At 43.6% G+C, this 27,764-nt stretch overlaps 2 protein-coding genes and 1 pseudogene across 4 annotated transcripts in view; all 3 read left to right on the top strand.

The window, feature by feature from the left end:
* LOC117258716 (suppressor of tumorigenicity 14 protein homolog) overlaps positions 1-13,124 on the top strand; it is a 31,115-nt gene extending 17,991 nt beyond the window's left edge. The window contains exons 15-19 of the mRNA XM_033629819.2: positions 6,267-6,392; positions 6,494-6,677; positions 7,775-8,046; positions 8,972-9,108; positions 9,651-13,124. Of these exons, the coding sequence (XP_033485710.1) occupies positions 6,267-6,392; positions 6,494-6,677; positions 7,775-8,046; positions 8,972-9,108; positions 9,651-9,812 (881 nt within the window). The 3' untranslated portion in view covers positions 9,813-13,124. The remainder of the gene's footprint in view (positions 1-6,266; positions 6,393-6,493; positions 6,678-7,774; positions 8,047-8,971; positions 9,109-9,650) is intronic.
* Positions 13,125-15,966: 2,842 nt separating this feature from the next.
* LOC117258908 (uncharacterized) lies at positions 15,967-20,200 on the top strand. Of its 2 annotated transcripts, none has more exons than XM_078169688.1 (6): positions 15,967-16,535; positions 18,481-18,831; positions 19,134-19,167; positions 19,248-19,294; positions 19,403-19,530; positions 19,886-20,200. In XM_078169688.1, exons 1-5 carry the CDS (start codon positions 16,041-16,043, stop codon positions 19,517-19,519), a joined length of 1,044 nt encoding a protein of 347 aa, XP_078025814.1. In that variant the 5' UTR covers positions 15,967-16,040; the 3' UTR covers positions 19,520-19,530; positions 19,886-20,200. The 2 variants fall into 2 exon arrangements, with proteins under 2 accessions (XP_078025814.1, XP_033486027.1); XM_033630136.2 differs by having other exon boundaries at positions 15,968-16,535; positions 18,481-18,837.
* A 3,091-nt stretch (positions 20,201-23,291) lies between these two features.
* On the top strand, positions 23,292-25,026 carry LOC144464206 (uncharacterized; annotated as a pseudogene). The gene is made up of 3 exons (XR_013491978.1): positions 23,292-23,878; positions 23,973-24,143; positions 24,809-25,026. The product of XR_013491978.1 is annotated as an uncharacterized LOC144464206 (transcript).
* Positions 25,027-27,764: the final 2,738 nt, after the last annotated feature.

The following is a 27,764-nucleotide window of genomic DNA, read 5'->3' as shown; positions in this document are numbered from 1 at the left end:
TGTTGGCTAAACGTCACCACGTGTGTGTGTTGGCTAAACGTAACCACGTGTGTGTGTGTTGGCTAAACGTAACCATGTGTGTGTGTGTGTGTTGGCTAAATGTAACCACGTGTGTGTGTTGGCTAAACGTAACCGTGTGTGTGTGTGTTGGCTAAACGTAACCGTGTGTGTGTGTGTGTTGGCTAAACGTAACCACGTGTGTGTGTTGGCTAAACGTAACCACGAGTGTGTGTGTTGGCTAAACGTAACCGTGTGTGTGTGTGTGTGTGTTGGCTAAACGTAACTGTGTGTGTGTGTGTTGGCTAAATGTAACCACGTGTGTGTGTTGGCTAAATGTAACCACGTGTGTGTGTGTTGGCTAAACGTAACTACGTGTGTGTGTTGGCTAAACGTAACCACGTGTGTGTGTGTTGGCTAAACGTAACCGTGTGTGTGTGTTGGCTAAACGTAACCACATGTGTGTGTTGGCTAAACGTAACCACGTGTGTGTGTGTTGGCTAAATGTAACCACGTGTGTGTGTTGGCTAAACGTAACCACGTGTGTGTGTTGGCTAAATGTAACCACGTGTGTGTGTGTGTTGGCTAAACGTAACCACGTGTGTGTGTGTGATGGCTAAACGTTACCACGTGTGTGTGTTGGCTAAACGTAACCACGTGTGTGTGTTGGCTAAACGTAACCATGCGTGTGTGTGTGTGTGTGTGTTGGCTAAATGTAACTGTGTGTGTGTGTGTTGGCTAAATGTAACCACGTGTGTGTGTTGGCTAAACGTAACCACGTGTGTGTGTTGGCTAAACGTAACCACGTGTGTGTCGGCTAAACGTAACCATGTGTGTGTGTGTGTGTTGGCTAAACGTAACCGTGTGTGTGTGTGTGTGTGTGTTGGCTAAACGTAACCACGTGTGTGTGTTGGCTAAATGTAACCACGTGTGTGTGTGTTGGCTAAACGTAACCGTGTGTGTGTGTGTGTGTGTGTTGGCTAAATGTAACCGTGTGTGTGTGTGTTGGCTAAATGTAACCACATGTGTGTGTGTTGGCTAACCGTAACCACGTGTGTGTGTTTGCTAAATGTAACCACGTGTGTGTGTGTTGGCTAAACGTAACCACGTGTGTGTGTTGGCTAAACGTAACCACGTGTGTGTGTGTTGGCTAAACGTAACCATGTGTGTGTGTGTGTGTGTTGGCTAAATGTAACCGTGTGTGTGTGTTGGCTAAACGTAACCACGTGTGTGTGTTGGCTAAATGTAACCACGTGTGTGTGTGTTGGCTAAACGTAACCACGTGTGTGTGTTGGCTAAACGTAACCACGTGTGTGTGTGTTGGCTAAACGTAACCACGTGTGTGTGTTGGCTAAACGTAACCATGTGTGTGTGTTGGCTAAACGTAACCACGTGTGTGTGTGTTGGCTAAACGTAACCGTGTGTGTTGGCTAAACGTAACCATGTGTGTGTGTGTGTGTTGGCTAAACGTAACCACGTGTGTGTGTTGGCTAAACGTAACCACGTGTGTGTGTGTTGGCTAAACGTAACCATGTGTGTGTGTGTGTGTGTTGGCTAAATGTAACCACGTGTGTGTGTTGGCTAAACGTAACCGTGTGTGTGTGTGTTGGCTAAACGTAACCGTGTGTGTGTGTGTGTTGGCTAAACGTAACCACGTGTGTGTGTTGGCTAAACGTAACCACGAGTGTGTGTGTTGGCTAAACGTAACCGTGTGTGTGTGTGTGTGTGTTGGCTAAACGTAACCGTGTGTGTGTGTGTTGGCTAAATGTAACCACGTGTGTGTGTTGGCTAAATGTAACCACGTGTGTGTGTGTTGGCTAAACGTAACTACGTGTGTGTGTTGGCTAAACGTAACCACGTGTGTGTGTGTTGGCTAAACGTAACCGTGTGTGTGTGTTGGCTAAACGTAACCACATGTGTGTGTTGGCTAAACGTAACCACGTGTGTGTGTGTTGGCTAAATGTAACCACGTGTGTGTGTTGGCTAAACGTAACCACGTGTGTGTGTTGGCTAAACGTAACCACGTGTGTGTGTGTGTGTTGGCTAAACGTAACCATGTGTGTGTGTGTGTGTGTTGGCTAAACGTAACCGTGTGTGTGTGTGTGTGTGTGTGTGTTGGCTAAACGTAACCGTGTGTGTGTGTGTGTGTTGGCTAAACGTAACCGTGTGTGTGTGTGTTGGCTAAACCTTTGAAGTCCTGGCTGCTCAGCTGAATGGCCCCACACCTACCCTCATTGTTACTATTTATCGACCTCCTAAACCCTCTGTCATTTTCATTAGTGAGCTCACGTCCCTTTTAGCTGATCTTTGTGCTATGTCTCCTAATGTTATTTTAACTGGTGATTTTAACATTCATCTTGATAAGCCCACTGAAACATCTGTCAAAGATTTTATTTCTACTCTTAATAGTTTTGACCTTGTTCAATTTGTTAATTTCTCAACTCACAACAAAGGGCATATTCTCGATTTAGTTTGCTGTTCAGGAGTCACACCAAGTAACCTTAGTGCTGTTGATCTTCCTATTTCTGACCATAAGCTTGTCATTTTTGATATTCATCTTCAACTTTCAAAATCCATCCAGAACCGCTCCATATCTTTCAGAAACCTTAAGAATATTAATATCACTGAGCTTAACAGTCTAATTAGCACTTCCACTCATTTCAGCTCCCCTCACTACTGCTGAACTGGTTGATCACTATAACGCCAACCTCCAATATGCTCAAGACACACTTGCCCCCCTGAAAACCCGCACAGTTACATTCACTCGGTCCTCCCTTTGGTACACCCCGGAGCTTCGCCAGCTTAAAACACGGGGTCGCCAGCTGGAGCGATTAGTGAGGAAAACCGGTCTGGTAGTGCATCAGCAAATGTATCTTGACCATCTCACTTCCTACAAATCTGCCATCAACACAGCCAAGTCCACCTACTATTCCCATATCATTAACTCTGCTGACAGCAACACCCGGATTTTATTTTCAACTGTCAACAAACTCCTCAAACCAGCTGAAACCCCCTCTCACCTCATCTCCACCTCACAGTGTCAAGAGTTTCTGGACTTTTTCAACTCAAAAATTGTCAACATCCACCAACAACTGACTACTCCCGCACCAACGCAAGCCACCTACCCCCGGTGGAACACCCTGGATCCTCCACCCTCCAACACTCTGTCCACATTTCAACTCCCATCTGCTGCGTGTATTAATAGGCTCATCAAGGCATCCAAGAACTCTACCTGCCCACTTGATCCTCTCCCCACTGCCTTAATTAAAGCCTGTCTGCCAACAGTCTCACCCATTATAACATCCATAGTTCACTCCTCCCTTTCCACTGCTACTGTTCCACCATCACTGAAGACTGCTTCCATCACTCCCATTCTTAAAAAACCTGGTTCTGATCCCAATGACCATAATAACTATCGGCCCATTTCCAACCTCCCATTCATCTGTAAGATCCTAGAAAAGGCAGTAGCAACCCACCTCCAGAACCACCTGCACAATAATAGTCTTTTTGAACCATTCCAGTCCAGTTTCCGCCCAAAACACAGCACAGAAACAGCCTTAATCAAGATCACCAATGACCTCCTCCTGGCAGCAGATTCTGGCCTTCTCACCATCCTCATCCTCCTCGACCTCAGTGCCGCCTTTGATACCATCTCCCACTCCATACTCCTGGAACGCCTAGCTGGCACTGGGGTCTCTGGTACTGCATTACAATGGTTCACTTCATATCTATCTGACAGGAAACAGTTTGTTCAAGGGAAAAATGTTCATTCACAACCATCATCCATTACACATGTTGTCCCGCAGGGATCAGTGCTGGGACCGCTTCTATTCATCATATACATCCTCCCCCTTGGTGACATCCTCCGTCACTTTGGAATTCATTTTCACTGTTATGCCGATGACACACAACTTTACATCTCCACTAAACCAAGCACCCCCCCCCTCACTGACTGTCTCCAGGCCATCAACATCTGGATGACAAACAACTTTCTCAAGCTAAATGGAAATAAAAGCGAAGTCCTTCTCGTCGGCACAAGGTCCACACTCTTCAACACTCATCCCTTCAATATTTCCATCGACGGTCACCCGGTCCATATCTCCTCCCAAGTCAAAAGCCTCGGTGTCATACTGGACAGTGTTCTTTCTTTTTCCCCCCACATCAGTAACATTACCCGTGCTGCCTTCATGCACTTACGTAACATCTCCAGACTCCGTCCATCTCTCACCCAACACAACACCCAGGTCCTGGTCCACGCACTTGTCACTTCACTTTACTGCAACTCAATCCTCACTGGTCTCCCCAACAAACTTCTCCATCGTCTCCAAATCATCCAGAACTCTGCTGCCAGAATCATCACCCGTACCAAATCCACCGAACACATCACTCCCATCCTCATTCAGCTCCACTGGCTACCTGTCCATCAGCGAATCCAATATAAAGTCCTTCTCCTCACATTCAAAGCTCTCCATAACCTGGCCCCCCAATACCTGTCAGACCTTCTCCACCCTTACACCCCCACCCGTGCTCTACGCTCCTGCTCAGCTGCTCTTCTGTCTGTCCCTAATTTCAAACTGACCACTATGAATGGCAGAGCCTTCAGCTGCTCTGCACCCAGACTCTGGAACTCTCTGCCCCCCCATATCCGTCAGATTGACTCCATTGGACAATTTAAATCACAGCTTAAAACCCATCTGTTCAGACTTGCCTATCCGGTTTAATTTTCTGTCATGTATTTTATCTATTTAATAATTAATTTAATGTTGTATTACTGGTATTTTTGTATGTTTTTATTGTAAGGTGTCCTTGGGTGCTCAGAAAGGCGCTAACAAATAAAATTTATTATTATTATTATTATAAACGTAACCACGTGTGTGTTGGCTAAACTTAACCATGTGTGTGTGTTTGCTAAACTCAACCACGTGTGTGTGTTGGCTAAACTTAACCATGTGTGTGTGTCGGCTAAACGTAACCACGTGTGTGTGTGTTGGCTAAATGTAACCACGTGTGTCTTCATTCATTCGTCTTCTAACCGCTTTATCCTCTTGAGGGTCGCGGGGGGGCGGAGCCTATCCCAACTGACACCGGGTGAGAGGCAGGGTTCACCCTGGACAGGACGCCAGACTATCACAGGGCTGACACATAGAGACAGACAACCATTCACACTCACATTCACACCTACGGACAATTTAGAGTTATCAATTAACCTGCATGTCTTTGGACTGTGGGAGGAAGGTGGAGTGCCCGGAGAGAACCCACGCTGACACGGGGAGAACATGCAAACTCCACACAGAAGGGCTCCCACGCCCGGGATCGAACCGGCAACCCTCTTGCTGTGAGGCAAGGGTGCTAACCACCACACCACCATGCCGCCCGTAACCACGTGTGTGTGTCGGCTAAACGTAACCACGTGTGTGTGTGTTGGCTAAACGTAACCACGTGTGTGTGTGTTGGCTAAACGTAACCACGTGTGTGTGTGTGTGTTGGCTAAACGTAACCACGTGTGTGTGTGTTGGCTAAACGTAATTATTGAATCTCAGATTTCCTCTTAAATGTTCGTACACACAGGTTAAGCACACAGTGTGAAAGATAGAAAGATAGGTTGATACTGTAATTGTTATAATATTCAGTAGCTCATAAAATCTACAGTAAAAACCACAACAACAATAAAAAAGGTGCTGATGAAATAAATAAAGTAAAACGTCCTTGAGTTCCTAAATGACTGAAGGTCCTCTGAGGTGTGTCTGGTGGGGGAGGTGTTATAGAGTCTGGTGGTCGTAGGGATGAAGGATCTTCTGAAGCATTCAGTCCTGCAACACACCGATCGCTGCGGCTGCGTCTCCGTCCTGCTGTGATGTTGTGGAGACGGTGGCTGCAGGTGCTGAGGATGGTCTGCTCCTCGCTGCGCCTGCGTCTCTGCACCGCAGTCCCCTCTGAATCCAGCCTCCCGCCAAACACTGAACTCACCTCCTTAATCAGCTGGTCCATCAGCTTGTTGTCCGTCATGCTCACCTGACAAGAGTGCACTGGTTCAAGGTCAAAGTTCATGACCTGATGTTGTGTGCAGGGCAGCTGCAGTTTGTACTGACGTAAAAGGAAAACTCTGTGAGCTGTAACGCAGTGTGTGTGTGTCTGTGTGTCTGTGTGTCTGTGTATGTGTGTGTGTATGTATGTGTGTGTGTGTGTGTGTGTGTGTGTGTGTGTGTCTGTGTCTGTCTGTGTCTGTGTGTGTGTGTGTGTGTGTGTCTGTGTGTGTGTGTGTATTTCAGCTCTGGTTCTGCAGAAGTGTTCAGAGTTCACCTTCCTGTGTCGGAGCGGACACTGCATCAGTAAACTGAACCCAGAGTGTGACGGAGAGCAGGACTGTGAGGACGGCTCTGATGAGGACGACTGCCGTACGTTCAACACACACACACACACACACACACACACACACACACACAGAGCCAAGTGCAGTGTGATGTCAGTGTGTATTCTTGTGTCTGTGTGTTTTCAGAGTGCGGGACGAGGCCGTACCGGAGCTCTCGTATCGTGGGCGGTCAGGCGTCCCGGGAGGGGGAGTGGCCCTGGCAGGTCAGCCTCCAGATCCGGGGAACGGGTCACGTGTGTGGAGCGTCGGTGCTGAGTAACCGCTGGCTGCTGACCGCCGCCCACTGCGTCCAGGACAGCGGACCAAAGAAGTAGGAGCTGTAAAGACACAGAGACGTTCAGCAGACCACCTGCTGACTCTCTGAAGTCATTTCATTATCAGTCTATGGATATATATTTGTTTTAAATGTGTTGAAACATTTTCATAACTTTATTAAACTGTACAGCTGAGGTGAAGCTGCGAGCTGTGAGGCGGCCATGAGTGGTGATCAGCTGATGAATCTGCAACACTATGATACACATGTGCTAACAGTTTATCAGCTGCTGTCTGAGGTGTGAACTGAATCTTGTATTAATGTTATTTGGCTGCTGCTCAGAGTAAACACACACACACACACACACACACACACACACACACACACACACACACACTGTTTGTAGGTTATGATTAATGTCATTTAAAAACTAAACACAAAGGAGGTCAGATTTCTCTCTGCTGGAATGCAGTGTTTATTTTGTGTTTACTTCCACTTTGATTATTCTCTGATTGGCCGAGAGATTCCAGCCTGACATCAGTTAATGTATTAGTTTCCAGCAGGTGTCATCACCCACTTATCAACCCACTCATCCACTCATCCACTCATCCATCCACTCATCCATCCATCCATCCATCCATCCATCCATCTACCCCTACACTGCACATCTTTCTTCTAAAGAAAAGCTTAAAGTTAAAATAACCTATCCAGCAGCTTCAACACAAAGTTGCACATCAGCTGCAGCCATCTTGGCTGGTGCCGCTCTTTGAGACCCCTCTTAGATAAATGACTGTGATTGGCCCAGCACAGGAAGTCAGTCCACAGCGGAGGAGCAGCAGAAACGTCTGACAGAGCTAATTAAACACAAGCTCGCAGATTCTTCTTCTAGGCTGGAGGGATTCAACATGTGATTTCAAACATGACATCATAACAAAACCTTAAATATACCTGGCTGTAGAAACTTCCCATGATGCTTTGTTTCTCCCTCCTTAGATTAACTGACTCGACTCGCTCTTGTTTTATGAAAACTGATGTCTTAAAATGTTTTTGGAACTTTCGCCTGCTTCCTCCAGCAGACTCGACCTCTGACCTCTCAGACGTGACCTCTGACCTCTCAGACTTGACCTCTGACCTCTCGGTGTGTGTCACTGCAGGTACTCTCAGGCGGACCAATGGGAGGCCTTGCTGGGTCTGCACGTGCAGAGTCAGACCAATGAGTGGACGGTGAGGAGGAACGTGAGGCGGATCATCACTCACAAGGACTACAACGGCTTCACCTACGACAACGACATCGCTCTGATGGAGCTGGACGCCAACGTCACCCTCAACCAGAACATCTGGCCCATCTGTCTGCCCTCCGCCACCTACGACTTCCCAGCAGGCCAAGATGCGTGGATCACCGGCTGGGGCGCCACCAGAGAGGGAGGTGAGTCACCACAGGACAGAGACCTGACAGCTCGTTGACAGGAAGCGATGCTCCTCATGTTTTTGAGTTTGTTTGACATAAAACGGAAGAAAAAGATTTTAGTTGTCAGTCTGAGAGAGACGCCCTCACAAACTGTCAAAGTCCCGCCCACGCTGTGTGACTGACAGGTGGTCACTTTGACGATTTCAAACCTCAGGCTGTCTTACAGGACAGAGACGAAATGAAACAGTCAGACTTCACAATGAAATTAAAATTTTATTTAAATGTCCAAAAATATATATATAAAAAAAAAATACTGAAAAAAAATTAATTAAAACTATTAATAAATTGTCCGTAAAAATGTGGATTAAAAATCTGAAAAAATTAATAAAATGTCTGAAAATAATTTAATAAAATTTCAGAAAAATGTTGACAAAATGTGCAAAAAATATTACTAAAATGTCTGAGAAAATGTTAATTAAATGTCCGAAAAATATTAATAAGTAATCAAAAAAATGTTAATAAAAACATCTGAAAAATATTAATACATTGTCAGAAAAAATGTTATAAAAATGGAAAAGTGGTAATGAAATGTCTGGAAAAAATATTGATAAATCATAAATAAAAAATGTTGATAAAATGTCAAAAAAAATTTGATAAAATGTCTGGAAAATATAATTAAAATGTCTGATTAAACCTTCACTACAGTGTTGAAAGTTTAGACATATTTTTAAAAACTAAACTAGAGAAACATTTGCTGAAGAAAATCTGATTACTGTTTGCATCAATACAGGATTAGCATGATTTCATGTCTTTATAATCATATTAAAACTTTCATCCTGGATGTAGAAAGTAGTTCATTGTAACTTACTTTGATTCAGATCAACATTAAATCTCTGTTCAGTCACAGACATGTTTGTTAAGATGTGATCGTGTTGTGTGTCAGGCCTCGCCGCGACCATCCTGCAGAAGGCGGAGGTTCGGATCATCAACAGCACAGTGTGCAAGACTCTGATGGAAGATGAGGTCACTGACAGGATGCTGTGCGCCGGAATCCTCAAAGGAGGCGTGGACGCCTGTCAGGTAACACAAACACACAGTGACACTCAGAGCGACATGTGTTCCTCCTTCATGATAACATGATGTCACAGGACATCAGTCGTTATTAAACGCTCCATCAGTCACATCTCGTGAATCTGAACTTGTTGTGTTTACGTATTGATCGATTGATTGATTGTGTATCATACTGATTTTGGCACAAGTGGCATCCTCCGAGGCTGAAACATGAATCCAAACCTGCAGTTCCTCTAATGTCCACTAGAGGCTGGCTCCAACAGTGAGTCAGTCCCCACAGACCTCCATGTTCACATGTAGAAATAAACATGTTTACAGCCTGTTTGGTCTCCGCAGATCATTTCAACGTTCATCACAACTTTTATAGAACTCACATGTTAACATTTTATTAAGACTTATATAATTAAGGACGGGGCCTCTTTGAGCAACAGGCTGTCTGCGAGGCGTCACCATCGTCTCTGAGTCAGATCCACCCCTCGTATTCAGAGCGCCCGTCTGAAGCTCGCAGCTCTGATCGTCTCTGCTCTAACTCTCCTCTCTGATCCTCTCAGGGCGACTCCGGCGGCCCGCTGTCCGTCACCGGCCTCAGTGGGCGGGTCTTCCTGGCTGGCGTGGTGAGCTGGGGTGACGGCTGCGCTCGCAGGAACAAACCCGGCGTCTACACCAGAGTCACCAAATACCGCAGCTGGATAAAGCAGAACAGCGGAGTGTAGCGGCAGAGCAGAACACGGCGGGGATTTCTCCTGGACGTTTCTGACGGGGACTGTTTTTACTGACGATCACAGCAGAGTCTGTGAATCTTTTTAAAGGTTTTAAAGTTTAGAAATCATGTTTCTATGAAAACATCTTTATACTTGTGCTCCTCTTCATCTCACAGGTAATACTGTACTTTTTATTCCACTACATCTATCTGATGCCTTCAGGTGATCTGACGCATGTCTGTAGATTAAACCAAATAACACAGACACGTTACTGCAGCAGTTTTACTGATACATTCTGTCTGTTATTACTTTAACTACATTTTACTGATACGCACATACTTTCACATTAAGGTTTTGAATGCAGGACTTTTACTTGTACTGTAAATAATGATGATAAAATATTCTCAGGGCAAAAAGGAAAATACTTTAATATTCTCAGATTTTATGAACATTCAAGCTTCAAACGTCGACTCATGATCTCAGTCTTTTCTCTTAAATACTAAGTCATCAGCAGAGTGAGTGATTTAATGGATTCAGTTTGTGTTTTTGGTTTGATTGGCTCAGAACGAGTTTCTGTGTTAACCACAGTCAGCTCTTCAGCAGTTAGCTGGACTGAACAAGTTAAGCAGGATCAACAAGTTAGAACACTGAACTCTGTCACACACTCTCAGAACGAAAGCTTCACCTCAGGGTTTAACTCCAGGATGACACGACGTTGGCCGTTTCCACTGAACGCTGGTCATGTGATTAAAGTCACGGCTGCAGACACTGTGGCTTCATAACAAACTGAAACCTGAGGAACCACCTTTAGGCTGGAACACATGCCGCGTTTTCAACCATCTGGAAAAGACGAGGTCCGGCACTAGCTGCTGCTGCTGTGCCTCTTCTGTGCCAACTAGTTGCTTGGCGACCATAACCAGCACCATATCATAGCCTACATACCAGAAACCCTGAGTTCAGAGCTGATCTTCCTCCAGACGTTGACCTTTAACTGAATATTGTCTGTGGGACATGTGAAGCTCCGTGTAACCCTGCACTAAAATGATCAACTGCTTCTCCATATGCATCAGGCCTGGGCTACACTGCCTGTGTGAGCAGCGTGTGACGATTACCTTGCTGAACTGCTGAAGCTCGCACACTTGTGGTGTTCACAAAAACACAAAGACAGTGTCTCTGCTGCGGCGCTGCTACGATGATATTTACAGATGTTGAAACTGTAGTGACAGGTGGTGTCATGTCAATATGATCATCAAAAGAAAAAATTGGTGACACTCCAGTTCTCTAGATATATTGCAGCCACGCTGCGCCTGAGCAGCACTGCACGTGCAGGCAGTGTGGCTACACTAATGTGTTAACATGGCCGCCAAAAAAAAGAAACAAATCCCAAGAGGTACCTTGACGCACACGTGCTGCTCACGCAGGCGCTGTGGCCCGAGCTTCAGAGACTGATATTTACAGAAGAAAGGGGGGCTACCCACGAGCTGTGGTTGGTTGTTTCAGTTTCAGTTTCAGTTTGTTTTATTTATAAAAAAGGACCGTACACATTAATCAACATTACTGTAAATGTGCCAGTTTTAGCCAGCCGGATAATTCGCAACTGTAGTCCTCCGGCAAGATGTTATGAAACCATAACCATGTCACATGACATCCGGTGCGTGTTGCTTAAGTCCAAAAGTTGAACTTTGTTTATCTTAGGGCTCAGATGTTGGCCCTTTACTACTTTGAAAACATGAATTTAAGGGCGCAAAAAATGTGTCGTGTTCGAGCCCTTAACCATGTTCCAACCATGAACTAAAACGCTGCAACAAAAACTCATACATCAACCTTCCAGAGTTCAGTAATAAATCTTTACTTTAACCATCGTTTATGAAACTGGCTCAGATTAAACAAAAAGTTTTTAATAACTGGAACTAATTTATTTAATCTATAATTGTAAAATTATAGATTCAAAATGCAGATTTTTTTTCTTAGTCTGTTGTATTTCTCTTACTCAGAGTGTCCCAAACTAAAATTGGGTTTGTTGTTTTTGCTTATTGTCGAGCCTTCGTTATTGTGATAGAAGATATTTCTCTCTTTATTGTCTGAAATTTGATAAATGAACCAAAAGATTTGGATGATTTAACACTAACAAGCATGTTGTCATCTGAAATAATAATTACATTGCATTTCTCTATTGGTTACCATCCCACACACAACAAAAAGAGACAGTGGTGATCCAGCCAACTGCTGACAAGAGGCACTTATGCAGGTGTGATTGAGAACTTGTTCTGGTGACATCAGTTTGTAGAAATACTGAAAACTCTCTATCATTATGTATGAACAGAGGACAAATTGTTGTGCAATCCAAACAGGGCTCCAGCAGTTTACCCAGAAAAGAAACTAATTAAAGAAAATCTGAGAAAAACTGTCTGGTTTCATGAAACTTTCATGAAGGAGCTCCTCAGGGAACCATCCTGGGTCCTCGAGAGAATCCCAATGTCATCAGTATTCAGTAGAACAACCAAGCTAATATTTGAAGGAACCCTTAAAGTTTCCTGAGAGCTCTCTTTTACACCAGGTTGCTCTTCAATTAATGCTTTACAGTACAAAACAAAATTAACAGAAAATATTTTAAAAAAGCAAAAGATTTAACTAAAATCTTTAAATCTGTTTTAATTAAAATTAGATAAATATTAGATTGGACTTTGGTGTTTTCAGCTTTAGAAATCAAACATGATTGCTTTAAAAATGTTTTGTATTCATAAAACATAGTAGACAGTGTGAGATATTTTTTAGTTTTCCACCGTTGTTAAATTTGTTTGGTCTTGTTGATGTTTGAGCAGTATGACCTCACAGCAGCTATTTTTGTGACATTCTTAATGTCCATGTTTGTAGTCTTTGCAGTGAGATGTTTTCTGCTGAATGTATTTATTTGTACAGCGTGTCCTCGTTCATCTGTCTTTGCCTTTGTCCTGGTTGTATTTTCAGTTTGTGTTGCAGGATTATTAACAGCTTTATATACAGTAATATATAATTTAATGGATGATGCTCAGCTGCAGTATGAAAGAACTGTTTCAATTAAACTCCTGTAATTTTCTCACCGGAAGGATACAGAGGAAACTTTGCTGTGACCTTCCTGAAGGTCTGATAAGTTGTAGTTTAGTTTTGTCAGATGATTATAATTAATTTTTAAGATTAAACAGACAGACGCAGGTGCAGGTGATCATGAATGTGCTGGACTCGCTCATTTTATACAGGAGACAAATGTTCTTGTTATTTTGGTGAAATTTAACTTGTCCCTGTCGGGGGTAACTCAGGCAATAAAAACCATTCAAAATACAAAAATTCACACAAAGTTTTTTTTTTCATGTTTACCTGTAAAACCAGTGGATGGATGACAACGGTCGGTGAAAAAGTTTGTTCTTATACAGCTAACAGCTGCTAATACATGTTAGGGAGAACAAGGTAAACAGTGGAAAACACTATAAAAAATAAACTGTTCAAAGTAATGAGAACTATCCCATAATTTCTTTTAACTTGTTATTTACCTTTATTTATTACTTCTCAGACAGTCTGGCGCCTTTCTGATGTAACCAGGTTTTAGTTGGTGCTAGTCGTGGCCTCAGGCATTATGTTTTCAGGTCTGTCCGTCATGAGTCCCATTCTCATGACCATGATGTCTGAAGAACATCTTGAGAGAGTTTCCCCAAATTTGGCACAAACGTCCACTTGGACTCAATGATGAACTGATCAGATTTTGGTGCTCAGGGGTTGAAGGTCAAGGTCGCTGTGACCCAGCATCCACCTCATTCTTGTCAACACAATATTTCAAGAAAGCTTGAGGGAATTTCTTCAACTTTGACACAAACGTCCACCTGGACTGAAGAATAAACTGATTGGAATTTTGTGGTCAAAGGTCAGTGTGACCTCACAAAACATGTTTTAGTCCATAATTCAATAATTCATTCACTAATTCTGACAAAACTTAACATAAATGTTTAACAGAATAAAATAATGAAGGTCAAAGGTCAGCTTGACTGTGACATCATGTTTTAATGTCATATCTCAGGAACAGAAGAGGAAACATTCGGCTCCTTTTACATATATATATAAATGGTTTGGTGGAGAACATGTTTATTTCTCTGGCTTCTACTTCTCTTGTGCATCTCTTCAGGCGGGTAGCCCGAGCTGTGAGCCTTTGCCCAGCAGTCTCCAGTGTTTCAGGTATAGACAGTTCGTTGGACTTCCTAGGGATCCCTTTCTTCTCCACACCTTTCTGTAGCTCTGAGAGTTGACTAGCTTCTCTCCGTGTTGCCTTGATCTTGGCCTCCAGCCTCCTTCTCCATGGAGGGAAGCTCTCTTTGTGGCTCATGGTGTTCATCTTGTAGCCAAGCATCTGTAGGATCACTGTTGCTGTGGTGTATATCAACTGATTCGTCTCAGTAATGGTCGTAATTTCAGACTTTCAGAAGGTACTTTGTCACTTAGCCTTGATAATCGGCTTCAGGGTTGCTGTGCTTCCAGTTTGTCCATGATTTTCAATCTCAGGTCATTCGCCCTTGCTGTAAGGGAATCTGTGTCGTAAGGGCTTGTTGGGGCTTGGTACCCAATCTGTGAGGATGATGATGACATCCCTACTTTGACCTGTCGTCCTGGTTCCCCTTTGCTGTAGCATGTTTGTTGCACCTCATCAATCTCTAGTTGTGACAGCAGTTGCCATTTATGGATGTTGGAACACTGGGCTAGGACTGGTTTCTTTGTTAGCCTAGATGTTGGATTTCGAAGCATCCAAATATCCCACATCCTCTGCATGTAGCTCCTCTCATTGGGGTTACTCGTATAGTAGCATTCCAACAGTTCCATCCATGTTTTGTTCCAGTAGACCATTTCTCATCAGGTTGCCCCATTCCCAGTTTCACTCATCCTGAAGTAGCTGAAGTAGGCTAGCAGCATTAAGGACTTTGCCTAAGGTTCCAGACTGGATATGTGTTACCCGCCCTGACCGAGATCCGACCTTCCACGCCAAAGTAGCCTTACTTAGCCACTAGGTGTGTGTGTGTGTTGGTTTATTTAATTCAGTACAGTAATACTGTAGTCCTAGTACTGTTTTTAGCTACTCATTTCAAATTTTAGAGACTTTATTCCTGTATACTTCATTTATGTGCAAAACTATGAGGGCCACTGTTAATTAATTAAGTAATTATTAATCAAATAACAAAGGCTTAAAACTTAAGGGGGAAAAATGTTACTACAACAACACATAATGATATTAGAGTATAAAGTCACTGCATTAAAAAAAAATGAAGTTGTAGTATTTCAATAAGAATGGTCATAATTTTGAGAGAATCAAATGAAATGAATAATCAGCAGAAAGAACCAAATGGTGAAGTCCTCACTCTTATAAGGGCGTGTTGGCTGATGTGTAGACGAAGCTTTCACTGGACGAGTTACTGTGACAGAGCATCGAGTCTGTTATTAGTTTATGATATTTAATGATCATTGTAGGAAATTCCACCAACATCTGCGGCACTGTTGCTTTTGTGGTCGTTTTTTCTTTAACAAATTGTTTATCAGGATTTCACCTCATCAAGCTGACATCATTTTCATGATGAGACGTGAAGCAGCAGATGTTTGGTCTGATCAAACCAACATGTTGGTACCTGGAGTGAAAAACATAAAGCTTTGCACACAGTGTGTGCTGCAGAGTTAGAGGTGCACAATAAAAGATAATGAGCACCCAACAACACCATGAAACTATGAACACTTGTGGTTTCTTTTCTCAGGCCAGTCATTTCCTTCTTGTGCTACACATGAATCTTACTCAGTGTGTGTGCATGTAGGCACTGTATTGTTGCACTTCACACCTTCTTCACATGGATCAGCTCTGCACTTTTAAAATTCACTGAAACAACACAAAGTATTGTTGCAGCTGTTCTCAGATGTGCTGAGGAGGGAATCATTAATCGTGCAGTGTTGTGTCCAGTGATCTCTGCATTCATTTTCTCTGTGAAATGATCAGAAAATGAAAAGTAAAAACTTTCATGTTCAAGTTTTAATAGATGCAGCTGACAGCATTAACTGTTTGTGAAAGAGGAGGTCAGTTTCAGTTTTATATATGAAGAAATGTGTTGCTGTAACATTCCAGTCAAACCCTCTCAGTAAAGCAGCATTCAGTCAACACAGAAGGTGTGGTTGGTTTCAGTTGGTAAATTCAGACGATACAGGCAGCAGCTCTCAGCAGTTACAGACTCTGCAGCAAAGATGAAACACAGCATCTTTCCAAGTTTTGCTCTCAAGAAACTCGGCACCTTCGTCGCAATCATTGTGATTTTTATTCACACTGTTGTGCTCGACAGGGATTTGAAGTGCAATTGTGAGGCTCCAGGTCGCAGCTGCAATTTCTTCATGGCTATGCCGTTCTTTATTATATTTGTTGTCCAACTCTGGATGGACAAGACGTTTCTGAGAGCCTGGAAATACGCCTGTGCCTGTAAATGTACCTGTGACCGTACCTGTGCCCGTACCTGGACCTGTATCCGTGCTTGTAAATGTTCCGCCTGTTTCAGTAGTTTTTGGGCTTTATTGTGTTATATCATCAAAGCAGGGTTCATAGGTTCGATTTGGGTCATCTCTGTGCTGATCGATGGAGACTGGTGGGTTTGCTGTAACAGTGGTAAACAGTTGGCCTGCAAACCTCAACAAAACCTCACGGCTGAGGATCACACAACCATCACTGAACTGAAAATCGAGTCCTTGGTGAGTGTTTGTCCACATCATGTCAGTCTGTCTCATTCCTTCGTTTCACTGTGATTGTCTTCTGTCATCAGTGTGTGCACAGTATCTGCTCACTGTGATGCTGAGAACAGCTGCGGCTGTAAGAATTTATCTCCACATCATGAGTTTATTTTCTGTGTTGTTGTGATGAGTCCCTCAGGATGACGTGATATTTATCCATTTACTTCAGAAAATAATTATCCAGACACATCATTTCCTGAGAAGACTACGGCAGCAGCGTCACAGTGTTTATACTGAGTGTTGTAGGAGGGTTTTGATGAGGTAGATTATAATTGGAACACATGAGACCATTTACACAGAGGTGGCGCCAAAGAGCGGCGACCAAGTCCTGTCATCACACCTCATTTACATGTTTACACAGAACTAATGAGTGTGATGTCAGACAGCATGATGACATCACAGAATTGAAAGAGGTGTGACATGTAACACAACAGCGTCAGCCTCTAGTGTGACATATACGTGTCAGCAGCTCTTTATAAACAATAACAATGACATCACATGTCAATAACAATCATTTAGCGTCCCTGTTATATGGCGGCTGATCTCGTCCTCTGCTCGGAGGGTAAGGAGCTCCTGTTAGCTGCTAACTGCTAACAGCTGCTGCTCTCCTTCTTTGAGTTAGCTGCTAACTGCTAACAGCTGCTGTTCTTCTTTGAGTTAGCTGCTAACTGCTAGCAGCTGCTGTTCTTCTTTGAGTTAGCTGCTCACTGCTAACAGCTGCTGTTCTTTCTCTTTGAGTTAGCTGCCAACTGCTAACAGCTCTTGTTCTTCTGTGAATTAGCTGCTAACTGCTAACAGCTGCTGTTCTTCTTCTTTGAGTTAGCTGCTAACTGCTAACAGCTGCTGTTCTTCTTCTTTGAGTTAGCTGCTAACTGCCAACAGCTGCTGTTCTTCTTCTTTGAGTTAGCTGTTAACTGCTAACAGCTCTTGTTCGTCTGTGAATTAGCTGCTAACTGCTAACAGCTGCTGTTCTTCTTCTTTGAGTTAGCTGCTAACTGCTAACAGCTGCTGTTCTTCTTCTTTGAGTTAGCTGCTAACTGCCAACAGCTGCTGTTCTTCTTCTTTGAGTTAGCTGCTAACTGCTAACAGCTGCTGTTCTTCTTCTTTGAGTTAGCTGCTAACTGCCAACAGCTGCTGTTCTTCTTTGAGTTAGCTGCTAACTGCCAACAGCTGCTGTTCTTCTTCTTTGAGTTAGCTGTTAACTGCTAACAGCTGCTGTTCTTCTTCTTTGAGTTAGCTGCTAACTGCCAACAGCTGCTGTTCTTCTTCTTTGAGTTAGCTGCTAACTGCTAACAGCTGCTGTTCTTCTTCTTTGAGTTAGCTGCTAACTGCCAACAGCTGCTGTTCTTCTTTGAGTTAGCTGCTAACTGCCAACAGCTGCTGTTCTTCTTCTTTGAGTTAGCTGTTAACTGCTAACAGCCGCTGTTCTTCTTTGAGTTTGCCGCTAACTGCTAACAGCCGCTGTTCTTCTTTGAGTTAGCTGCTAACTGCTATCAGCTGCTTTTTAATCTACTGCCGTGGGCCAGACACAACACATCGTCCTGATCTCGTCCTGTCAACTGTCCCTTTCATACAGACATCATTTCAGTTCTGTTACGACCTTCGTCCTCGGCTCAGAGATGAAACAACTCTGTACCCTTTTCCACGATTGTACTTTTTTATACAGAACTGTGAGGTGGAATAATGTTGTGATATTCCCACCTTAAGCAGGCAGTGTAAAAGAGGCTTTAGAAATGACACCTTGTGGGAAATGATTCTCATACTGTACATTTGGTGTGTTAGAAGTGTATGAGGTCTGTTTTCCTGAGAAACTCGCGATCTACAGCTGTAATGGAATAAAATTATTATGGCTGTTTCTCAGCGTCTGTGGTGATAATCTGACCATCTTTGTTGCCTCTCTCTTCAGATCGCTGGCATGTCGATCCTCCTTGCTATCCTGCTGGTTGCCTTTATATCATCATTTGTACCAAAGAACTGCTCTGAAGAATCCAGGCGCTACAACATGAAGATTAAATATTACAGTGTGTTTTTGGACGAAGAGGAAAATGTGCTGAAAGAAAATTTGACAAAATCAGCAAAAGACCAGTTGACTGAAATCATCATTAACAACACATGGGACAAATGGTATGGTGCTGCTGAAGATGTGCTAAAGGAATCTCCTGAACCAAGACTTTCTCAGCAACAGCAGGAAGACCTGACGAATACGAATAAGAAAGAAAATACCCCTAGCAACAGCAACAACAATGGCCATGACAGAGTACGGGTCTGTGTCTGATCTCATGAGTCGGCCAGTTAGTGCCTTCACAATAAAATCTGCTTTACTGACTATACATATTTTTTCTGGCACAGTTTCCTCCAGTTTTAGAGGACGAGCCCAAACTGTGAAAAGTAGATCAAGTGTTGCAAATTAATTTTAATTGATTTAAAATGTATTAATTAATTACATTAATTAATTAATCACTTTTAGTACAAACTCGTGATGTGCTGGACAGAAACAGATGAGATTTTGATTGCTTTTCAGTTATTTTTATTCTTATTTCTGAAAATGTCTCTTTACAGAAGAATGACACAGACTGTACCACAGGACAGCCAGGTAAATACATCCACATGTTTCTGTCAGACAAAATGAAACCAAGTATGTGTAACAGTGAGAGAAATGTTTTCATGTTGCAGGAGAAAATCTCCCTCTTATCGAGCGTCCTGAAGCAGCAGAAATCCAGGTAAAGAGCCAACACCTGCTGGACACACACAGATGAGACAGAGGAACAAAAAGAAGAGATGAACTGTACACACACTCACTTCATGTCATTCTTTTATTTTTATTTCAGGAAATGGAAACAGAAAATCTCTCCTTCCATCTGTCCACACACTCGTCCGTCTGTCCATCCAGTTACACTGTACCTCTTCCTGCTACATGTCCTCGGGGCATTGACACCAGCTCATGAGAGAAACTAAGGTCACTGATGCATCAGATCTCACTGACCTGGAGTCTTTGAGGAGACAAAAACAATGGATCACAGATATGATGATCAACCTGTGAACACACTGAGCTTCACTGGCCACATTTATAAACACATTGATTTCACTAATTAATTAATTAATTAATTAATTAATTAATTAATAATAGTCACACAAACAGAAATATTCCACTTCACCAGCGACAGGTCAGAACACACACGAGTCTTTATGTTGTGTGTTAGAATTATGATACACAACATACAGAGATAATGATGATGATGATGATGATGATTGTGATGTATTCACATAAAGATAATTAACTAACCCTTGAAACTCTGTGTTTCTCTCCACAGGGGGACGATGAGGATCCAGGTTCATCCGGCGTGCAGTAAAGATGTGTCGGCCATGACGGTCACGTTGTCGCCATGTTTTAATCTGTTCTTATGTTTATCAGTTGATTTGGAGCTGTGCTATGTAACGAGGGTTTAAATGAAATGTCTCTACTGTGATTCATATTTTCTGTATTTGTGTTTTAATGACATTTTTCACCTTCATCAGATCAATGTGTTTTAGCTTTTACAGCTTGTAACGTTAGCTAAAGTTAGCATGCTAACATTCAGAGTTTCATCTGTATTTCATTGCTTAATAAACGAATGATATTCCCATCAGCCCCGGCTGTTCTCTGGTTTGTTGCTGACTGATCAGCGTGTAAAGCTTAAAGGCCCACAGCCGTTAACACATCATATTTCCAGCTGTCTCCAGAACCATCAGAGGAAACCAGGAGAGGACAGAAACCAGAGGACGGCCGACACGTCCACAGCTGCTCACAGATCAGAGCCACCTGTGGAGAGGTCAGACCTCTGTGTGGGCAGCAGGCTTTTGTTTAGCAGGCTAGCACGCTAAGCTAAGATGGTGAACATTATGAGTGCCAACCGCCACTATGATCACCGTTAAAATAAAGCTGTGTAGACAGTGTAGGCCGACTCCATTCTGAATAATGATCGAACAAAGAAACAAACGAGTTTGGTGGGACGAAACAGGATCTCCATGACGACCACAGAGGAGACGGAGACAACAGAACGCTGAACGTGACAACGTGTTCTGCTGCTAAACATCACACAGAATATTATTTTCATTATTATTATGATTTTGATTTATACAATTCAGACTGACGTAAGGAAATGAGAAAAAAAATGTAAATGTGAAATTGATTTTATGTTGAAAAAGACATTCTTTGACAAAAATATATTTTTCTCAGCTTTTTGCCTGAAAAATGCACAAATTCAAGTGTTGATAAAAATAAATGAAATAAGACAGAATAAAATGTTTTTGTGTGTGTATAAAAACAGAAGTTCTCTTCTTCAGTTTGATGTTTATACTGTTTACATATTCAGAGAACAAATTATTCTGTGGGTCCTGAAAGATCAGTGAATATGACCACAATGCTGGTGGTGGCTGGAAATTTAAAATAATACTCTGGCAGGGAGAGTGTTAAATTTCTGACAGTCCTTGAACACATCATTTGTGATGAAACTTTGATTAGAAAAAATTTTATTATTTCGTCATATTCTACGTCTCATCTAAAACTTGTCCAAAAATAAACCGTTTGAATGACAAGAGCGAAAAACTTAAAAAATCTAAGAACTAATTTATGGCAGAGGGACGGTCATGGATTTAGATAAATAAAGAACAGTCTCTGACTGAAATGTTTTTTCACGCCTGGTTTCAGTGTTTAGTTCAGTTTCAGTGACCTCTAATAACCCTGCCGTCTGTCTGGTCTGTCTGGTCTGTCTGGTCTGTCTCGGTTTCTTACAGCCGACCCGTCTTCCTCTCCGCCCTCCGACCACATCACCACTTCCTCTAACTCCTTTCTCTTTCTCTTTACTGACTTTTCTCTTTTGTTCCAGTCACATGACGCCCACATCCAGCCAGTCCTCGCTGCCCTGTAGTAACCCCCTTTTCCTCCGGTGTCACCTGACCGTCCCCGCCCACCTGCTCACCTGTTTCCACTTCACCTCGTCAGCCCTGTTCCTCACTCTGTGCTCATGCCTCAGTTATCAGAACCTGAATCCTCACCTGGACCTGCTCAGCTTAGTCCCTGCTGTCCTGAGGACTCATTACCGTGTCTCTGAGGACTTGTCACTGTGTCTCTGAGGACTCGTTACCGTGTCTCTGAGGACTTGTCAGTAAGCTCATGAATCTTTCCTTCATTAAACCCTGATGTGTCCCTGTCTGCTCTGCTGTCTGCTCAGCTGTCTGCTCTGCTGTCTGCTCAGCTGTCTGCTCTGCTGTCTGCTCAGCTGTCTGCTCAGCTGTCTGCTCTGCTGTCTGCTCAGCTGTCTGCTCTGCTGTCTGCTCGGCCGTCTGCTCTGCTGTCTGCTCGGCTGTCTGCTCGGCTGTCTGCTCGGCTGTCTGCTCGGCTGTCTGCTCGGCTGTCTGCTCGGCCGTCTGCTCGGCCGTCTGCTCGGCTGTCTGCTCTGCTGTCTGCTCGGCTGTCTGCTCGGCCGTCTGCTCTGCCGTCTGCTCGGCCGTCTGCTCGGCCGTCTGCTCGGCCGTCTGCTCGGCTGTCTGCTCGGCTGTCTGCTCTGCTGTCTGCTCGGCTGTCTGCTCAGCTGTCTGCTCGGCTGTCTGCTCTGCTGTCTGCTCTGCTGTCTGCTCTGCTGTCTGCTCAGCTGTCTGCTCTGCTGTCTGCTCAGCTGTCTGCTCTGCCGTCTGCTCTGCTGTCTGCTCTGCTGTCTGCTCGGCTGTCTGCTCTGCTGTCTGCTCAGCTGTCTGCTCTGCTGTCTGCTCAGCTGTCTGCTCTGCCGTCTGCTCTGCTGTCTGCTCTGCTGTCTGCTCAGCTGTCTGCTCTGCTGTCTGCTCAGCTGTCTGCTCGGCTGTCTGTTCGGCTGTCTGCTCTGCTGTCTGCTCGGCTGTCTGTTCGGCTGTCTGCTCTGCTGTCTGCTCTGCTGTCTGCTCTGCTGTCTGCTCTGCTGTCTGCATTTGGCTCCAGGTCGACCTGCAGGTCACTGACCTCAGCAGAGGAGTCTGTGTCAGTTTTCTTACTGGGTTAAAGACGCCACAGTCCACAGGGTCCTTAGCTTTATGAGTCAAACATGGCTGCCTGAGGCGAAGAGAGCTTTAATAGTGGAGCATATTTATAGCACAAACCTTGTCATTGGGGCAAAAACAAAATAAGGGTTCATTAATAGTGATCGAGGTAAAATGTTAAATTAATGGTGATATTGATTTCATGTCATGTGACCGGGCCCTGACATACAGGCCGACTGTCTGCCCAGAAATCCCAAACACACGTCACTGTCCACTCTGCTGTTCATACCTCAGTTTAAGATTTGTTTAATCGTCTTATATTTGAATCATCTTTAAAATCTATTGTGTGTATCACACACTTTTATTTCTGTTTCCAAGCTGTTTGAGTCCACACACTGACACACATGATTTGTTGTCTGTGTTTGTGTGATCTGAAACAACCTGAGGATACAACATGCTGCTGTGCATCACTCTGCTGTTTTACAATCTACAAGTTCACTGTTTAGGAAATATCACAACAACCAAATGATAAGAGCTCAGTGAGAGTCTCACTCAGAAACTATCTGAAGGTTCAACAAACTAAACTCTGATTTCTTTGAGTCTGAAATGAGTCAAACTAAATTCTGTCTGTGGTCGACGACGACTGAGGAACAAAAACACCATAAATCAGATAGTTCCAGTTTCAGATGTGGATGAGTCACTGTCCATACTGTTTATCTCCATCACACACACACACACACACACACACATGCACACGACAGATTTCTCTGGAAAGAAAAGAAACAGGAAGCATGTGGTTTCATGCTGGTATATGTTCAGAGAGTACAAGGCTGCAGGTCGTCAGCTGTTGCCAGCTGCTCGATGAAGATGGAGAGCGTTCTGACTAAAGTTGTTTCTGGGAAGCTCAGCACCTGCGGCACCATCATCCTGATGTTCACCTACACCATCCTGCTCGACAGAGACTGCACTGCAGGCATGCACCTGCAAATCACAAGACTTTGACTGCATCCTGTACATGGTTCTGCTGTGTTTCATCATCCTTGTGTTGATGCTGTGGAGGGACAGGTGGTTTCAGAGCGTCTGCAGGTACCTGTGCTCACGGCCGTGCAGCCAGTATCTTCAGCCCTGCACTTTTTGGGGTTCTTTCTTCCATCGCATCTTCAGGGCGTTTTTAGTTGGTCTGCTGTGGGTCGCGTTTGTGTACATCAATGGAGACTTTGCTGTCAGAACAACAGCAGCACTTAGCCTGCAAAGCCGTGATCAAGATCACTGAGACAGAACAAGCGGACATCGCTCAGCTGAAGAACAAGTCCAGGGTGAGTGTTTCCTCTGTTGGTTCGACTCCATCAGCTCTTCTTTGACTGAATGAAGACACCCGTGTTGTTCTCACCATCGCTGTGTCTCTTTCAGGTGATTGGTGGATGGTTACTCTGTGCAGTCGTTCTTGCAGCGTCCCTCATGCCGTTCTGTGTCCAGAGGAAATGCTGTGGGAAGTCACGCTGTTGCAACAGAAGATTTCTGTATCACAAACTGATTTTAAAGGAGGAGGAGACGGTGCTCAAAGAGGTTCGGGTTTTTTTGGTAAGCGGGAAACATAGAACCCGGGAAACATAGGGATGACCCCAATGGTTTTTACTTTACAAAAAATGGAGGTCTGCGTCACTGCAACATGCAATTACATTTCTGGGGAAGCACATGTCAGGCTACAGCCTTTTTTGCAGGGTTAAGTGGGGAACATAGAACCCGGGAAACATAGATACGCTCCCCCATAAAGCCTCCACACACTGTGTGTGATTTATCCTGGCTTCAGTAGAGGAAATCTCTGCTAGCTGCTAGGCTAATTTATACAATGTAAAATGCCATAGGCTTGTGCTAATAACGTTAGCATGTTGTATTTGTGGTGAAAATGTGTCCAGATTAAGACAAGTGTTTGTCTGTGAATGCTGCGAGTTATAGTGAAGCTGATTTGTGTTTGAAACTGTCTCTATTAAGCCATGTTTAGTTTTTGTGTTTTGAAGGAGTAACTGCAGAGTCAACAATCAGCTCTGTGATTCCCAGTTTCAGACCTCACTGTTGGATCAGAGCAACTCTGATTAAAAATAAATAAATGTAAAAGATCATAAAGTACATTTCTTTGCAACAGCTTCACCTCATTGATATGAACTTCAAAACTGTTTGGAAATGTAAAATAATGGAATTTTAAACATGAAATTAGAAGTGTGATCAATAGCACTGTTGTGTTTAAGGTTTGAATACAAACTCCACACAGAAGCCTGGGCCCTTCTGTGTATCCTCCCTGTGTCAGCGTGGGTTTCCTCCAGGTGCTCTGACATGTTCTCCCTGTGTCAGCGTGGGTTTCCTCCAGGTGCTCTGACATGTTCTCCCTGTGTCAGCGTGGGTTTCCTCCAGGTGCTCTGACATGTTCTCCCCGTGTCACCGTGGGTTTCCTCCAGGTGCTCTGACATGTTCTCCCCGTGTCAGCGTGGGTTTCCTCCAGGTGCTCTGACATGTTCTCCCCGTGTCAGCGTGGGTTTCCTCCAGGTGCTCTGACATGTTCTCCCCGTGTCAGCGTGGGTTTCCTCCAGGTGCTCCGACATGTTCTCCCCGTGTCAGCGTGGGTTTCCTCCAGGTGCTCTGACATGTTCTCCCCGTGTCAGCGTGGGTTTCCTCCAGGTGCTCTGACATGTTCTCCCCGTGTCAGCGTGGGTTTCCTCCAGGTGCTCTGACATGTTCTCCCTGTGTCAGCGTGGGTTTCCTCCAGGTGCTCTGACATGTTCTCCCTGTGTCAGCGTGGGTTTCCTCCAGGTGCTCCCACATGTTCTCCCTGTGTCAGCGTGGGTTTCCTCCAGGTGCTCCGATATGTTCTCCCTGTGTCAGCGTGGGTTTCCTCCAGGTGCTCCCACATGTTCTCCCTGTGTCAGCGTGGGTTTCCTCCAGGTGCTCCCACATGTTCTCCCTGTGTCAGCGTGGGTTTCCTCCAGGTGCTCTGACATGTTCTCCCTGTGTCAGCGTGGGTTTCCTCCAGGTGCTCCCACATGTTCTCCCTGTGTCAGCGTGGGTTTCCTCCAGGTGCTCCGATATGTTCTCCCTGTGTCAGCGTGGGTTTCCTCCAGGTGCTCTGACATGTTCTCCCTGTGTCAGCGTGGGTTTCCTCCAGGTGCTCTGACATGTTCTCCCCGTGTCAGCGTGGGTTTCCTCCAGGTGCTCTGACATGTTCTCCCTGTGTCAGCGTGGGTTTCCTCCAGGTGCTCTGACATGTTCTCTCTGTGTCAGCGTGGGTTTCCTCCAGGTGCTCTGACATGTTCTCCCCGTGTCAGCGTGGGTTTCCTCCAGGTGCTCTGACATGTTCTCCCTGTGTCAGCGTGGGTTTCTGTTCTCAGTCTTTGATGAAAGCCAGAGATCGTCTGGATCATTTAGGAGACACTGGCCCTTAAAGGCTGCTCATCAATGAATACACAGGCAGGTCTGTCACTCTGTTGTTCAGCCTAAGGTGAAAAAACAACTATAAAAAAAGACGAGCTTTAATATTTTAAAAAATCTTTAAAATCAGTTTTTATTTAAAAAAAAAAGGTCTTTCTTTATTTAGAGTAATTTTACATGATAATTCAAACTGACTTTTTCCACTGTTTCCCTACACATTATAGATTAGATAAGTTTAGATAAAATACATTACAGTGAAGAAACTGTCAAATAAGATATGATAAGATCTGACTGGAGGAAACAACTATAAAGAAAAAGAGGAGCTTTCAAATCTATTTTTATTTTTATTGTTAAAAGTCTTTCTTTATTTAAGAGCAATATTACATTAAAGCTATATGTTTAATCCAGGGGTGTAAATGTGGGGAGAGCAGAGAGACCACCTGAGAAATAAACCTGTGTTCAAAGATGAATGATAAAAGAAAGAATATTATTCATTTCAACATGATGACGTCCTTAAAAAAGTCAAACTCATCTGTGTCATGGTTTTATTTTTTCTTTTATAAACACTCAGTAACTATCTAAAACAAATGTTTATGCTTTTTCTGTGTGAGATATAAAATCTATAAATAAACTATAAAAACTCTTCAATTACAAATGATTCATTTCTTCCTGTCTTTGATGTGTGATGAATGCTGGGTAATATGTGTGTGTCATGTCTGTGGTGGTGTTGAAACAACACTATGGACCCCAGGAAGATTAGTGGTCGCCAAGGCGGCAGCTAATGGGGATCCATCCAATAAACAATAAACAATAAAAATGCACTGTGGCTGCACTGTCGTCATAACATCACCACGCCGCTGGTCGTCTCTCTGCGATGAGTCAGAATATCTTTAATGGAGTCACATAGAAATAATCAGACGTCATGTGACATGTTATGTTCCTGTTTCATCTTCCAAACAAAAATCCCAAATATTCACTGGTCTCAGAGAGATGACCAAATTCATTATATCTTAATGGGTTTTACAAATAAACATGTGACTGTGAAAATGCTATGATGAAATAAAAAACTTGCAAAAGTGTTTTTTTTTTTAAATAAATGTTAATGATTATAATAATTAAAAAGAGTTTGTTTAATTTTATTCTGAAGGTGAACGATGAAAAACAGGTTTTAATAATGTTTCTTTTTATATTGAACCTGATTTAATGAATTAAATCTGTGTGTGTGTGGCCCAATCCCAAACCGGCCCCTATCCCCTCGCCCTATTCACTCCCCCTCCGTTTGCGCGGTCACGCGGAGCTCCGCCATATTAAGGTCCGTCCCAAACCAATGATCGCTGAGTGCGAGTGGACTGCTCAGCCCTCAGATAGCGAGTGTGCATCAGTGCAGGCTTCTGATGAGCCCAGCAGGAAGCGCAACATCACAATGGAGGAAACAACGTACAAATGTAAAAGTTCCGTCTTTCTACTTTGTAAAATATTTTAGATCAAACACACACATTTGTTTTCCTCACACTGACTTTACAGTCTCAAACAAACTCACAGAATGTTTGGTGTCAAAAGATGAAAACCTACATGTCCATATGCTTAAATGAACTATTTAAAACTGTCTAAAAAATTCCTCATCCAATTCTCATGATTTTTAAAAAATATATAATTATGTGTTCACAGGGACAGAAGAAAAAACAAAGTAGTTAATCAATCTACGGATTAAAAATGAGTCTCTTTACTAAAAAGAGGAATGCTGCAAAGCAGGGATGGAGGTGAGATTGCCCAGATTAATTA

Source organism: Epinephelus lanceolatus, chromosome 8 (assembly GCF_041903045.1).
Source record: "Epinephelus lanceolatus isolate andai-2023 chromosome 8, ASM4190304v1, whole genome shotgun sequence".
Lineage (NCBI taxonomy): Eukaryota > Metazoa > Chordata > Actinopteri > Perciformes > Serranidae > Epinephelus > Epinephelus lanceolatus.
The sequence above is the reverse complement of the archived record's forward strand: the minus strand, read 5'-3'. Positions and strand labels throughout refer to the sequence as shown.